The 16,296-nt window shown below is 37.8% G+C and overlaps 1 protein-coding gene and 1 pseudogene across 1 annotated transcript; both read left to right on the top strand.

The window, feature by feature from the left end:
• The first annotated feature begins 883 nt into the window (after positions 1 to 883).
• Positions 884 to 5,037, top strand: LOC105474744 (olfactory receptor 5AP2-like). Its single transcript, XM_011729579.3, has 2 exons — positions 884 to 927; positions 3,904 to 5,037. The coding sequence occupies exons 1-2, from the start codon at positions 884 to 886 to the stop codon at positions 4,835 to 4,837; spliced, it is 978 nt and encodes a 325-aa protein (XP_011727881.2). The 3' UTR covers positions 4,838 to 5,037.
• A 9,011-nt stretch (positions 5,038 to 14,048) lies between these two features.
• On the top strand, positions 14,049 to 16,093 carry LOC105474743 (olfactory receptor 2A12-like; annotated as a pseudogene).
• The last annotated feature ends 203 nt before the right edge of the window (positions 16,094 to 16,296 follow it).

Raw genomic sequence — 16,296 nt, 5'->3', positions numbered from 1 at the left:
CACTCGAATATTACACTGATTTTTCACACCATCATATCCTCAAATATTCTTTCATTTATAAGTTGGTATTTTCTGATAATATTAATCCAAAGAAACACAGAAGTATTGTGACATCATGGTTAATGTTTCATTTTCCACCTTATTTCCACAGATATAACAAACAGATAGAGTAAGATATAATACAATGAAAAAAATTAATAGTATTAACAATGAATGAATCTTGGCAATCAGCTATTTCAAGGTTTCTGTCTCAAAAGATTTTATGCATATATTTCTCATCACAAAACATTATTGACCTAATCAGAATTAGACACCATGCTTGATGACTTGCATTCTGCTACCTCTTAAGATAGTGGCATTCTAGTGAGTACACTGAATGTTTTGCACCAAGGGATAATGATCCAGCAAAAAATCTGAAACACATTAGCACACAGCATTGCCAGAGACACTGATCTTGACATGAGGGCTTGGATTAAAACAATGGCAAGTCAATGAGAGGGCAAGAGATTAGGCCCTGGAGTCAGGCAGAAAAACTTGGTTATTTTCTAGAGGGAAAAACTGGCACATTTCTTAATTTCCCTTGAAGAATTTACTAATATTAGCATGTGCTTGGGGCTTCGGGCTTCTGTGAGCATTGAATAAAATAAATATCATTTAAATTTTTTAGATTGATTAGCCTATAGCAATTGTCCAATAAATGTTAGCTTTTTATCTCAGAATTAAATTTGTGCTATTTTATTTTCTATATCAGTTTATTAGATTGGTGCAAAAGTAATTGTGGTTTTTGCCAATGTAATATTAGTTAATAATTAATTGCCACAAATATTACAGTGCAACCACGAATACTCATATCAAAGCACCCAAAACTGGGACCATCGGTTAAATGAATGTTAAGTCCTCCAGTGTTCACAAAAAAGGAAAAATCAGGTACATAATTTTTCTGTGGTTGTTGCTGATACTTCCTTTCTTTTGTGAGATGCTGTTGCACTGGCTTTTCTAGGAAAATGAATGGCCTTTGGTGAGACAAGAACACGCATTGTTTCTCTGGGAGTCATTTGGTTTATGCTACTCTAAAATTTGCCTCCCTCTAAGATAAAATAATACTATCTACACCATGTTTATTGGATCTCAAAAGTGCAGCAGCATGCACTTATGACCATAAACTATAACTACTGTTTAACATAAAAATGACTTGCTTTGCTTCTCCTTAAACATGGAATGGCTTTGTGATTTGTTTGTTTCTACTTAGACTTTACTTTAGATCTTGGAATCTGGACTTCCAACAACATAAACTCTAATACTCAAAGTAAGGAATTGTGTTATACTTTGCCCATTATGAAAAGCATGTGAAATCAGTTCCACTCATGAAATCAATTTCATTCATTGAGGAATCATTTATTCATTCACTCAATACATTTATTTGAGTCTTGAATCTCAGCCAAGTGTTATTCTATTTGCTCAAGTTTGATTGGTGAAGTAAACAGCACAATCTTCTCTTGGAGCCTGGAGCTTACATAGAAACAATGTGCTCCAATATTTAGTTGGGCTAAATTATCAGAACACAAGGAAAGTCAAAAAATCATAGAAGTATGATTATAGTTTCATGAAATCCCAAAGATCTAGATAATTGAAAGTTGTAATGAATTTTTTTAAAAAGTTTCTGATACCTTCTCACCAAGAAAGTAAATTAATTGAGAGTTATTGAATTAATGGTACAAATTTTATGAACCATGGTACATAAGAAAAGAGAACAAATTCATCTCCATTTTGCATTTATTCTGAATAAAAATGTCCATTTACTCTGTCTTTGAATCTTCCCAGGGTATGTTTATTTCCATTTTGTATAGAGTAAGAAACAGTATCAGGAAATTTCCAAATGACAAATTACCACACACATGCAAACACACACACATATACATGCACACATACAAACACATGCATTGCTCTATCCCATGCTTCCTGTTCCACAGATGCAAGTCACACCCCACAGTGGAATTCCAACTTATTATAGTTCAAGTAGTCCTAAGGTAAACTGCCTAAATATATTACTGTTTTGTATATAATATTTAATAAATAATGGAATGTACGAGAGAGAGAGCTATTACAGGTAAAAAGAAATAAAAATAGGTTGATAATCACTGATTTAGAAAGAGGCCACATCAGTGGTTACAATAAAAAGGTCTAATTTGTATCGCAAACCTAGCACATATAGATTTCTTTCACCTTATAATATAACCAAAATTTTGTAAATCTATTCAAAACATATCAAACAGATAGTATGGTAGGATAAAAAGTGCCCTTCCAAGATGTCCATCTGGTAAATTATGAAGCCTGTGGATATATTACCTTACATGGTAAAAGGAAATTTGCAGATGTGAATATTAAAAATGTTGAGATGAGATACCATCCCGGTTTATCTGGAAGGTCCCAATGTCATCACTAAGTTCCTTCTAAGAGGGAAGTAGGATGGTTGGGTACAGGAGATGTAAGACCAGAAGCAGAGGTTGGAGAGAAGATGCTGTGCTGCTGTCTTAAAAGCAGAAAAAGGGGCCATGGACCATTGAAAAAAGGTGGACTTTAGAAGCTGGCAAAGGAAAGCAAACACATTCTTCTCTAGAGCCTGCAAAAGAAACATGGGCATGCTAACACATTACAGATCTTTAAAACTTACTCTTATACCCAAAGGATTATATACCCAAATCCTTATACCCAAAGGATTATAAATCATGCTGCTATAAAGACACATGCACACGTATGTTTATTGCGGCACTATTCACAATAGCAAAGACTTGGAATCAACCCAAATGTCCATCAGTGACAGACTGGATTAAGAAAATGTGGCACATATACACCATGGAATACTATGCAGCCATAAAAAAGGATGAGTTTGTGTCCTCTGTAGGGACATGGATGCAGCTGGAAACCATCATTCTTAGCAAACTATCACAAGAACAGAAAACGAAACACCGCATGTTCTCACTCATAGGTGGGAACTGAACAATGAGATCACTTGGATTCGGGAAGGGGAACATCACACACCGGGGCCTATCATGGGGAGGGGGGAGGGGGGAGGGGGGAGGGATTGCATTGGGAGTTACACCTGATGTAAATGACGAGTTGATGGGTGCTGACGAGTTGATGGGTGCAGCACAGCAACATGGCACAAGTATATATATGTAACAAACCTGCATGTTATGCACATGTACCCTAGAACTTAAAGTATAATAATAATAAAAAAAAAAAGAAAGAAAAAAAGAAAAAAAAAACCAAACTGAAAAAAAAAAGAAAACAAAAAACTTACTCTCCACTTTTGTCCTCTGGAACTGTAAATTAAATAATTCCTATTGCTTAAAGCCGTTAAATCTAAGATAGTTTGTTTTAGTAGTACCAGGCAACTGATAGAAATGTGACCAAAAATTCTTAGTTAATTGATTTTACACACATAATCAACTCCACTTGCCAGTATCTCCCTCAGGCCAGATTAACAATTCTTAAAAAGAAAAACTAAATAGTTAAGTCTCAGGTGTTATCATGTTTTTCTGCTCTGATTTTGAGACCTCTTTAAATTAAAAAAAAAAAAAGAGCTAATGATGTGGAGTAAAAAAAAAATTACTCATAACACCTAAGTATTTTGAGATTAGAGTTGAATTATATGGTGCCATATTTATAGATGCAGACTATTTCTACATAAATGATTATTTATTTTCCATTTCTTTCTCTTACAGCTGAACTTTTCTCTTTACGTGAAATACAAAACATAGTAGACCAAGACATTATTGCATTAAGTAATTTTTGCCTTGGCTTACATGTGTTTTCCTTCTTCTTCCTCCTCCTCTCCCATCTCTCTCTCTCTCTTTTTCTCTTTCTCTCTCCCTCCCTCTCTCATTCTCTTTCTCTCTGCAGTTACACAACGGTGAATTTTACACATGTCTCAGAGTTTGTTCTACTTGGATTCCAAGGGGGTCCCGGAATGCAGGCAATGCTATTTCTGATTTTTCTGATCCTCTATGGCATGGCTGTGGTGGGAAACCTTGGCATGATTGTAATTATCTGGGTAGATGCACACCTCCACACCCCAATGTATGCCTTCCTGCAAAGCCTTTCATTGTTAGACATCTGCTATTCTTCCACAATTGCACCCAGGGCTCTGGTGAACTCCATGCAAGAGGACCACACAGTTTCCTTTGGCGGGTGTGCTGCTCAGTTCTTTTTCCTGTCTCTCTTTGGTACCACGGAGGCTTTCCTCCTGGCTGCCATGGCCTATGACCGCTTCACCGCCATCTGCAACCCTCTTCTGTACTCTGTGAGCATGTCTCACCGGGTCTGTGTGTTGTTCATATCAGGATCCTACTTGTGGGGTGTAGTCAATGCTGTTGCTCAAACAACCATGACCTTCAGGTTGCCTTTCTGTGGGTCCAATGAGATCAACGACTTTTTCTGTGATGTCCCCCCACTCTTGTCCCTCTCATGTTCGGATACGTTTATAAACCAACTGGTTCTTCTTGGTTTATGTGGCTCCATTATTGTCAGTACCTTCTTGATTGTCCTGGTCTCATACATTTGCATCATCTCAACAATTCTGAGGATCCCGACCACGCAGGGACGCCAGAAAGCCTTCTCCACGTGCACCTCCCACCTGACAGGAGTGTGCTTGTTTTTTGGTACCGTTTTCTTCATGTATGCACAACCCAGTGCCATCATCTTCATGGAGCAAAGTAAAATAGTGTCCGTATTCTACACTATCGTCATCCCCATGCTGAATCCCCTGATCTACAGCCTGAGGAACAAAGAGGTCAAGCAGGCTGTGAGACGGAGCATGCGGAAGCTGTCTTTCTGATCTCCATGGATCTCCTTAGTCATCCCGGACCTCACCCCAAAGCACTGCTGCCCATGGAGGTTATGTCTTGGAATATGGCATTCCAGGGCTTCTTAATTTCTTTCTTGAAGTCTGTGATCCAGAAGACCAGGGGTATTTTAATTGTCTTTATATGTTTAACGATAAACAAAATCAAGGCTTATGAGGAATAAAATGCAGACTGGCGGAAAAGGTGACTGAATAGACGGATATACATGGCTTTTTTGTCTCACATATTAAGTAGCATCTTGGTCCGACTCCATCAGAAAACAATTATGTAAAAATTGTATAGTTTATTTAGAAAATAAATAAAATGCTTATCTTGGATGTAGCTTACCAAGTACAAATATGGATCCTACACAAAGGAAAAGAAAAATAAAATGCTTTAATATTTTACCTAAAACATTTAGAAATATATAAATTAGTAATTAGTATTTTTCATGTTAAAAATATATAACAAATTAGAAAAATATTATTAAATTCTATTTTAAATAGCTTTTATGGAGGTATAATTGACACACAAGAAATTCACATAAAGTGTATAATTTGTTATGTTTTGACTTATGTAAACACTGGTGCGACCATTCCCACAATCAAGATAATGAACATATTATTATGCCAAGTCACACCAAATGGTTCCTTAGTTCTTTCCTAATGCTTCCCTCACTTCAGCCATGAAACAACCCTCCTCCCAGGAAATAACTGATCTGTTTTCTACCACTATAGATTAGTGCACATTTCACCTAAATTGAATCATAAGCCATGTAATCTTGGGGGGGGGAATTAGACTTGGAAGGGGTGTAGCTTATTTTACTCAGCATAATTAGTCTGAGATTTATACAACTTGCTTCATACCTCAGTTGTTTGTCATGTTTATTACTGAAAAATATTCCATTGTGAGAATATACTACAATTTATCGATTTACTTGTTCATAAACATTTGAGCTGTTTCTAGTTTTAGGCTGTTACAAATACAGTTGTTGGGCAGAGAACGGTGGCTCATGTCTGTAACCCCAGGCATGATGGAAAGGAAAATCTGTAGAAGCAAATACAGAAATAACTATCATGACATCTTTCTGCTTTTATCCAATATTAACTTATTAAGCATCTTCTGGACACACTATTTGAGGAGAAGCACGAATGAATAAAACTCATATTTCACTTTAAGAATATCACAGTACAGTTGGAGAATTTACTTTCATAAACACAACATCTCAAGATTTACACTTGGAACTCATCACAGTAAAATCAGAGTAATAAACGTACGTTGAAACATTAATGCATCAAGGTCTTAACTGCCTGGATGCAGACACAATATTTTAATTATGAAAATTTCACTTTTAGTAGAGGAATGAAAAACATGGAAACTCTAAAAAAAAGTAACAATTAATGAATGAACTTATTTAATTGTTTGAGCAAATACAATTTTCTAAGCCCTAAACTGTTGCGATACCAAACTGAATAAACTTTTTTCCTCAGAAAGCTCAAGTATAGTAAATCGTTGTTAGAAATGTAGTGTTATTAGTGCTGACATAGGATAAGTTTATATGTATAGTACCATGCAAATTCAAACTGTGTTCAAGTATTGAGAACAGGGGTCAAGGTGGCTTCACAGAAGGGGTGGCACCTCTGTCATAGTTTATTAACATCTGTATGTTCCCACTCCTTACGGATTTCTTTATCTTTTTAAGGGTTCAAAGTCTAGTAACTCTCATTCCTCGCACAGCATTTTAGAGATTAAAAGCTTCCAATTACCTTGAATATAAAAATATGTGCTTCTGCCATCATAGACATATAATGCTTAATGCTTTCGTGTACTGAAACCAATTCAAAGAAATACAAGAGAAGAAAAAAAGAGAAAAACAGAGAGAGAGAGTGAAATTTCAGCTTCCACTGAGCAAGTGAGATTCTAAAAAGATGGAATCTTTGAGTCTCAAGCTAGGGCTCAATATTCTCAAACATAGTTAGGTAGTTGGTACCTCCTTTTCTTCTTGGATAGGATATATTAATAAGATGTCTTTATCCTGACTTATCCATGAAGGAAGAATTAACAAGTAAGATGGGGGTGCTCGTATTAACTTACCGGACTTAGTAGACCAGCTATGAGATGTGAGTGCTGTTGCCGACTACAGAATCATAATTAGCATTTCTCTGACACAGGTGATCAAATTTTATATTTTGAATTAATCATTTGGGTGTCCTCTTTTCTGAAGTGATTGTTTAAACCATTTGCCCATTTTGGCTGGATTGACAGTCTTTTCCACTTTTTTAAACATATACTTTATATATGCTAGATATAGGTTTGTTTGCGAGATGTATACATGACAAATATCTTCTTACAGTTTTGTGTCACGCTTTTTCAAAATTCTTTCAATAAAATTATTAATTCTTCTGATGAATTCTGATGTTTAAGAAGTCATTAAATTTAATGCAATGCTTATTTCTTGATTTATTCCTTTTATCTATTTTATTATCCCAGTACATGTAACTTACAATCATGATTTGGCTTACTGCAATTAAAAAGAATTTCAAAAAAAAGTAGTCATACTTTTTTTTCTTTACAAATACCTTGCTTGTCTGGCCAATTAATATTCTACAGACACATAATATTTGCTTCTTGGCCTCATAAACCTCATCAATACCATTGACTGGTATTTTCGTGCAAATTTTGGATAACTGATAATAGCTTTATGACATTGAAAAATTCTATTCATGAACACAGTATATAATCCTATTTAATTATGTATGTTCATTGTTCATTATATTTTTCACGTGTTTATATATTCTGCCAACAAATAATATTATTTTTGATGCATTATCAAATGGGATATTGAAAAACATATCTCAAACTTGATAGTGGTATATGAACTTGCATGGCTTTCATGTATTTATGTCAAGGATTCTCACTAACTTTCTAACTTCTCTTAATATCTAAAATCGATATTCATAAATTATTATAATTATTGACAACAATAACCCAAGTCTACTAAATCATAATAGAAGAAATTCTTCTTAGCCATCTTATTTTATTTCAATGTAATTAATATTGATCTATTAACTAGATGGAAGAGAAAATTTATTTCACCCTAGTGTCCAGGGGTGACTTTTTTCTTGAATGGTACTTTGTTGAATATTTTTCTATAGTGAGGTAATTTTAGCATTTTATCATGTGTTATTGTGTTGATCTGTTATAATAGGTTTCATTACATTGATGCAAATTTGCACTACTGGAGTAATTCGAATGTGGTCATGATTGTCTATTGATGTACTGTTTTATTTGTTATACTGAAACCTATGTCTCCTGTAAGGATTGGCTTGTCACTCCTTTTCTTCTAATGCCATTGTGTGGTTTTGGTGTGAAGCTACATCTAAATATCTAAAATATGATAGATCATATTTCTACTTTCCCCTGAAGACTTTGCATGCGTTAAAAACACATATATTGCTTAAATATTGAGTACAATTCACCTTTGCAAGTACTCATGCTGGATTTTTTGTTCTTTTTAAAAAAAATTGATTTAGAGCATGCAAGTGCGGTTTTGTTACACTGATATATTGCATAGTAGTAAAGTCTGAGTTTTTATAACTTACCTATCACTCAAATAATGAACGCTATACCCAATAGGTAACTTTCCAATCCCCTCTTCCACACCAACTTCCCCACTTTTGGAGTCTCCAGTGTCTATTATTCTCTTCTGTATGCTGGATATTTTCTTTATGGAAATATTTTCTCATCCCTGATTCAGTTTCTATAGTATTGTAGGATAATTTGGGTTTTACATTTCTTCCTGAGTCAGTTCCATACAATTTAACTCATTTAAAAATATTTTCATACCAGGCATGATGGTGAGTGTCTGTAATGCCAGCTACTTAAGAGGCTGAGGCCTTGAGTTCACTTGAATTCAGGGGTTTAGGCTATAGTGCGCCATGATCACTCCTGTGAAAAGCCACTTTGCACTGTAGCCTGGGCAACATAGCAACAACTATGTTGCTAAAAAAATTAAAATGAGCCAACAAAACTGTTTAAAAGTATTTCTATTTCATATAAGTCTGCTGTTCACTAATATATAATAATAGTTTCAGAATGTTTTAATCTTTTAAAAATGTATGTGACATTATAATATAATTTTGTGACATGACATTATGTAGATGATAATATATAAATTATATTATTATAAATATAATTTATATCATTAATAAATATGTTACACATATAATTTTCAAATATTTTATCCCATTTATCATGGATTGTCTTTTTGATGGCATACTTTTATTATGGTAGGAAAATGATGTAGCATTAAATTAACCATCTGAACCATTTTTGAGAGTACAGTACAGTAATGTTAAGTATATTTGTATCATTGAACAACAGATCTCTGGAAAGTTTTCATCTTGCAACACTGAAACTCTGTACCCATCAAACACCAATTTCCTGACTCTCATCCCCTCAGAACTTGGTAACCACCTTTCCACTTCCTATTTCTGTGATCTTGACTACTCTAGATACTTCATGTAAAGGGAATTACACAGTATTTGGCCTTTTGTGTTGTAGCTGGCTTATTTTGTTTAGTATAAAGTTTTTGAGCTTCCTCTACGTTGTAATATGTGACACGATTTCCTCCTCTTTCTCACTTACTTGCTCTCATTCTGCCACTGTAGGACTGAAGGGTACAATACTTACTCAAAACACTACAATGTACTAAAATGTTCCTAACAACATACCTAAAATTTCCAGATTCACTGAAAATATATAAAGATACAACAAGATGATACAACATTTCCCTGTCAAATTTCCCTGTCAGTAAGAAAGACGAACAAGAAACAACAGACGATAACTTAGCCAACTGTGGTACACCTGCATATAAACGTGGCCAGTTGTTCAGTCTGCAATAAATCTTCACTGTCTTATGGCATAATCTTGATAGTTCCATAGTTTTGGGTCTATCACTTGCAGCACATTGATTTTAGGGATCAAATTTTGAATGGTTTTGTCACAACTGGAAAAAACTCAATCCTTAGGAGTAGGGCACTCAGGGAGAATTTTGAGGGCTGAGAATTCTGTGAGAGTTTCCTCAAGCAAAATACAGGCGTCCAGGCTGACTAACACTCAAAGGGCTCCAGGCCTTTCCCTGGGGTCGCTAACCTCTACTTCCCTCTGCTCATTGGCTGTGTTCTCTCTGAAGTAAAAGAGTTTTCCATCCTTTGAGGGGGAAATACTTCCAGCCATAGATTTGATATTAATACGTTACAAATGAATGCTGCCATCAAACAGAAATTGACTGACTCTAAGCTTTGTTTTAAAAAGTAGAGGGAAGGAATCTGACGTGACTGGCTTAGGTAAGCTGACTCTCCCTGCGGAAGATCCCTGCACCCAGCAGAGACATGCTCACCTTGACCTGGTGCCTGCCTAGAATCATGTAACTATTACCAGGAAGTGGCTCATGGGTAAGGTTAACATAGCATCATTTTCCATCTGAGATACTCTGGAAAATGAAAGGGTATATACTGTTAACGGTTACAGTAGGATAACAGATATATCTAATGAACTATGCTGATGGTGTTGGAGGAAGGATCTAAGACCTTGGAACAACATGGGGCATCCTTCATCTCACCCTCAACCAATTAGTAGAAAAACCATGTACCGAATTTCCCTGTCAATAAGAAAACCGCATTAATACCATTATAAATTTCTGCTAGTTAAATGGAATTCTATAGGCTTGCTTTTGGTGTCTTATGATGCTATTTAATGTAATTCCAGTGCTAAAAATTAAAAATGCAAACTTCATTATAAACAAAAGGGACAGTTTTTTTTTTTTTTTTTAGTTAACTCTAATTCTTAATGTCTGTGATGATTGTTTCTTTTCTTTTCTTTTTCTTTTCATTTTTGAGACAGAATCTCTCTCTGTCTCCTCCACTGGAGTGCAATGATGTGATCTGGGCTCACTGCAACCTCCACCTCCTGGGTTCAAGCGATTCTCCTGCCTCAGCCTCCCAAGTAGCTGGGATTATGGGCACCTGCCACCATGCCTGGCTAATTTTGTATTTTTAGTAGAGATGGGATTTCACCATGCTGGTCAGGCTGATCTGAAACTCTTGACTTCAGGTGATCTGCCTGCCTTGGCCTCCTAAAGTGCTGGGATTACAGATGTGAGCCACTGCGCCCAGCTGACTTTTTTTTTTTTTTTTTTAAGCTTTCCTCCCCAGACATTAACATTTTGTTTTGTTTTGTTTGAGACAGGGTCATGGTATTTTGACCAGGCTGGTCTCAAGCTCTTGGCCTCATGGGATCCTCCTGTCCTGGCCTCCCAGTGTGCTGGGATTACAGGTGTGAGCCACCACACCCAGCCTCCAGGTCTATTTATGTCACGTTTTATCCACTGAGACTGAGCTACTTAGATTGCATTGCATTTGTTCAACAAGCACATTGAATAGTAGCTATGGGGCAATGATAATACCCATGCCTGGATTCAAAATAAAAATAGCTTTTCTTTCTATTACCACTTGCATAGTCAACCAACCAAGAGCAAAGTCTGAAGAAGAGCCGCTGAAGTGGCATAGTTCCCTGGCTGTACCAGCTAGCCACAGAAAGATCAGCGATTGTTCCTCATGAGTCAGGCTATCACTGCCATCATTTGCATGATCACTGAAGTTCCATATCTACCTTTGTGGCAGACCACAGATTGCCTTTTGGCAGAGGAACTAATTTTACGTAGTTGAAAATATGGCGATGGGCTCACACCATGGAATTCACCAGCACTGCCCCATCATCCGGTAGCAGGCAGCATGACAGAAAGGGGGAATGGCGAGCCGAAGTCTGGGGCACATCCCGCAGTGATGCTTGGATGATGTACGTGATAGAGTAGATGCTTTAAACTAGAGGCCAATAGATGGTGGCATTTCCCCTGAGTCAGACTACCCAAATTTAGAAAGCAAGGTAGAGTGTGGGGCGGCCTCTCTCAATGTTACACTTATTGATCCATGAATAGAGAACAAGTGTCTCAATATTGATCCATGTGTAGAGAACCAGACACAGCACCCGTCAGAGGGCTGGATGCTGACTGCCAAAGGGAAACAGTGGAAACGAGGGAGTCTAAGCCTGGGACCAGGAGACTGACTCTTCCACTAAACACTTAGTACTTGGTGGTTTATTCTTATTTTATTTATTTATTTATTTAAATTCATTTATTTATTTTTTGAGATGGCGTCTGGCTCTGTTGCCCAGGATGGAGTGCAGTGGCATGATCTTGGTTCACTGCAACCTCCACTCCAGGGCTCAAACCATTCTCTCATCTCACCCTCCAGAGAAGCTGGGGCTACAGGCACGTGCCACCACGTCCTGCTAAGTTTTGTAATTTTGGTAGAGACCAGTTTTTGCTATGTTGCTCAGGCTGGTATGTATGTATGTATGTATGATATATATATGTATGTATGTATGTATGTATGTATGTGAGACAATCTCGCTCTGTCTCTCAGATTGAGTGCAGTGGTGCAATCTCAGCTCACTGTAACCTCCCTTTCCCAGGTTCCAACAATCCTCCCACCTTGGCCTCCTGAGTAGCTGGGACCACAGGCTTGTGTCCAGCTAATTTTTGTATTTTCGTAGAGACTGAGGTCTTCCTATGTTGCCCAGGCTGATTTCGAATTCCTGAGCTCAAGTGATCTCCCTGCCCCGGCCTCCCAAAGTGCTGGGATCACAGGTGTCAGCCACTGCACCCAGCCAAAACCACTAACTTTCCAGCTAAGAAAATGTGTATGTTTTATAAAAATATGATGTTCTTAACACATTACTTTTAGAACTTCCAAATTGAGCTGTTTCTTTCAGAGAAACAATAGAGTTAACAGATAGCACCCCAAATAGTAAATTATAAACTGCATTAATGAGCTATCTGCCATCAGCAGTAAGTGGAACATAAATTGTTTTTCTTTTTTTTTTGCGTGAAGTTAACTGGTTCCCTTTGGGATCAGTTCAAAATTTTGCCTGTGCTAATAGACTTTACTCAACTCACTGAAGCCTCTACTCTCGATTATAATGACTGGAAAATAATTTTACCCTCCATTTCAATCCCCTAAATGTAATATAAAGTTGGGATAAATAAGGAAAGGCATAAAGAGAATGTGAACAACTTCTATACTAAAATTAATCATGTAAAATCAGGGAACAGGTTGTGCATGTTAATAGCTATAGCTGTCTCATTCTTCTTAACAGAACTTCCATGGAGCTGAGGAGCACACTGCCAAGAAAAGATGATGAGCTCCAGGGGCTGACCAGCGGCTGTGCTTCCCATGAGCCTCCTTTAGAGGTGAAGATTTGATAGTTTCACCCTTTCCAGGAAAATTCACTTATCAGGTGCCAGCACTGACTGTGGATGAACAGGTTTCCTACATCCAAAGACTGGGCAAGTATGTCAGCTGCTCTCCTCTCCCTAAACTCACTCCCTTCCCTGTCGCAGAACTGAGATTCACACACACTCTCTCTCTCTGTCTTTCTGTTTCTCTCTGTGTGTCTCCCACTCTCTTTCTGTTTCTCTCTCTCCACCCCCACTACCTTGTTGCTGTGTCATGTGGCCTGCTGGCTCAGTAATTCCGTCTGGGCAGACAGGAGAGAAAGCTAAGTAGAGAGTCAGAGCAAGATCTAGAAGAATCCTTTACATAGATGCCAATAAGAAAGTGACCCCCAGACAGGAAATTTTAAAGCAGGAAAAAGAAAGCACTGGAAATGTGAGAGCGTGGAGAAAGGAGAGGGGTAGGGTACAGGGAGTTTCACTGAGTCTATGTGACCCCCAGGCTCTGCGTTTTACATGTTATATTCCCCTGTGTCTAAAAATGTTCTCCTAAGCATCGGTTTTGTTTTGTTTTTGCTTAATGTTGTGTCGTTTTGTTCATCGCAGCTGACATTTGATAATGTGTGTTGTGTAAGACAGTCTGCACTTTGTACAACTAACCCACATCTTCCATTTCAGCACAGGCTGGCACGTTTCGCTCCGATTTTGTGGAGTACAGGAAGCGTATCGCTGTAGATGCACATGTATGAGTCATAAGCCCATAAAAGCAGTTTCACACCGTGCTTAAAATGGTCAAAAAGCTTGGTTTTGGGACCAATATGTTATCTTCTCTAAGACCACTACTAGACATTTGGACTCTCAGACGTTTAGAGGATTAACCATATTATTTTTACTAATATTGAGGGATAGTCTAAGCAATTAAATTAGGTGTATTATTCCGATATGAGATGATAATTTATACTCCTTAGGAATCAGAAAGGGAAAAAAAAATCAACCCCTTTTCTCACTAAATGGAAACTAGTATCATTTCTGACTTTTAATGTAGTAGGAGAAGAATGGAATGATTTTCAACCTGCACATTTTCTGCTCATGATGTTAGAAAAGTCATTTTCTTTGATAGGACCTGTAGCTCTTTTTTAAGAAATGGATAATAGCATTTGATTAGCCAAATATAGAGGAGTGCTCTGTAGTACATGCGATATAAGGGTGAAATTTTCACCTTTAAACAAAAAGTTCTTTTGTAATTTATCAAAAATAAGTAACCATATGATGAGAACTATGATTTGAAATTGTTCTTCATGTCCACTGAAATTTCACAAATAATTTTTATTCCAATTTAAGATACGTTTATCATCAGCATTAAAGTTGCTGTGAAAGAGAATTGATTTGACCTCAGAATTTTTATATAAGACCATTTTTATTTTCTCCTTGCTCCCATTTGAACAGGCATATTTCGCTGGCCAAAATGGGACATAAGAATTCCAGCACCGTCACTGAGCTGGTCCTTGTGGGATTTTCCAATCATCCCCAAAGTGAGACACCCCTCTTCTTCCTGTTCTCTCTGGCCTACTTAGCAAATTGTTTTGGAAACACAGCTGTCACCACTTTGGTAGTTCTGCATTCCTCTCTCCAGACACCCATGTATACCTTCCTTTGTCACCTGGCCTTTCTCAACATATTTTTTAGCACAATCGTGGTCCCCAAGATGCTCCATAACTTCCTTGCAACCAGGAAAGTCATCTCTTACAACTTCTGCCTCGCTCAGACCTACATCACCTTATTCCTGGAGGTGACTGAGTGCTTTCTTCTTGCAGTGATGGCACTGGACCGCTATGTGGCCATTTGTTTCCCGCTGAGATAGCTGCTCATCATGAACACGTCTGTGTGTGTGGCACTGGCTCTGGGAGCCTGGACCACAGGCTTTTTTGCTTCAGTGGTTCCTCTGTTCTTCACAGTCCTCCCACTCTGTGGTCCTTATGTTGTTGACTATATTTTCTGTGAACTGCCCATCCTTCTTCACATGTTCTGTGCAGATACATCCCTGCAGGAGGCCATGATGCTTGCAGGAGGGGCTGGAACAGTGTTACTCCCCTTCCTCCTCATTATTCTCTCCTACCTGCGCATCCTGGTGGCTGTGATGAGAATAGACTCAGTTGAGGGCAGGAAAAAAGCCTTTTCAACCTGCACTTCCCATCTGACTGTGGTGACCATATATTATGGAACAGGATTAATCAGATACATGAGGCCCAAGTCCCTTTACTCAGCAGAGGGAGACAAACTGATCTCCTTGTTCTATGCGGTCATCAACGCTATGCTGAATCCTTTCATTTACAGCCTGAAGAACATGGAAGTGAAGCAGGCTATGGGAAGAGTTATAGGAAAATACAAAAATAAAATTAAATCACATCCTAGGATGTGTAGAAGTTAAAGACAAGTTTGTATTTTTAGCATAGTCACATCCAAATTCTATGAAACTAACCTCCATCACAAGAAATCCCACTTAGGCAAACTTGCAGAATAAGATGGTCATTCAGTTTTTACAAATCCCCCCCAAGTGTTTTCAAGTCAGATTTCTCCTCTCTATGAATACACATTTATTGATAGTCCTTTGTTAAGTGTTAAAATATTGCTATGTCTGGGGCAGGCATGGTGGCTTATGCCTGTAATTCCAGCACTTTGGGAGGCCATGGTGGGCAGATCTCCTGAGGTCAGGAGTTCAAGACCAGCCTGGCCAACATGGTGAAACCCCATCTCTACTAAAAATACAAAAAAATAGCCGGGTGTGGTGGTGGGTGCCTGTAGTCCCAGCTACTCAGGAGGCTGAGGCAGGAGGATCACTTGAACTCGGGAGGCGGAGGTTGTAGTGAGCTGAGATCACGCCACTGTACTCCAGCCTGGGCGACAAGAGCAAGAGTCTGTCTCAAAAATAAATAAATATATATATACACCCACACACATACACATACACACACATATGTGTGTGTGTATGTGTGTGTGTGTGTGTATGTGTGTGTGTGTGTGTATATATATGTGTGTGTATATATATATGCTATGTCTGCTCAATCAAGCATTGTGTTAACATAGCCACAAGCTTCCATGTAATCAATCTTATCATTCCCTGTGGTCACTTTTACAGTATTTTATTTTCATTTTCTATTC

This window comes from Macaca nemestrina, chromosome 1 (genome assembly GCF_043159975.1).
Source record: "Macaca nemestrina isolate mMacNem1 chromosome 1, mMacNem.hap1, whole genome shotgun sequence".
Taxonomy (NCBI): Eukaryota; Metazoa; Chordata; class Mammalia; order Primates; family Cercopithecidae; genus Macaca; species Macaca nemestrina.
Note: the sequence above shows the minus strand (reverse complement) of the source record. Positions and strands in the feature narration are given on the sequence as shown.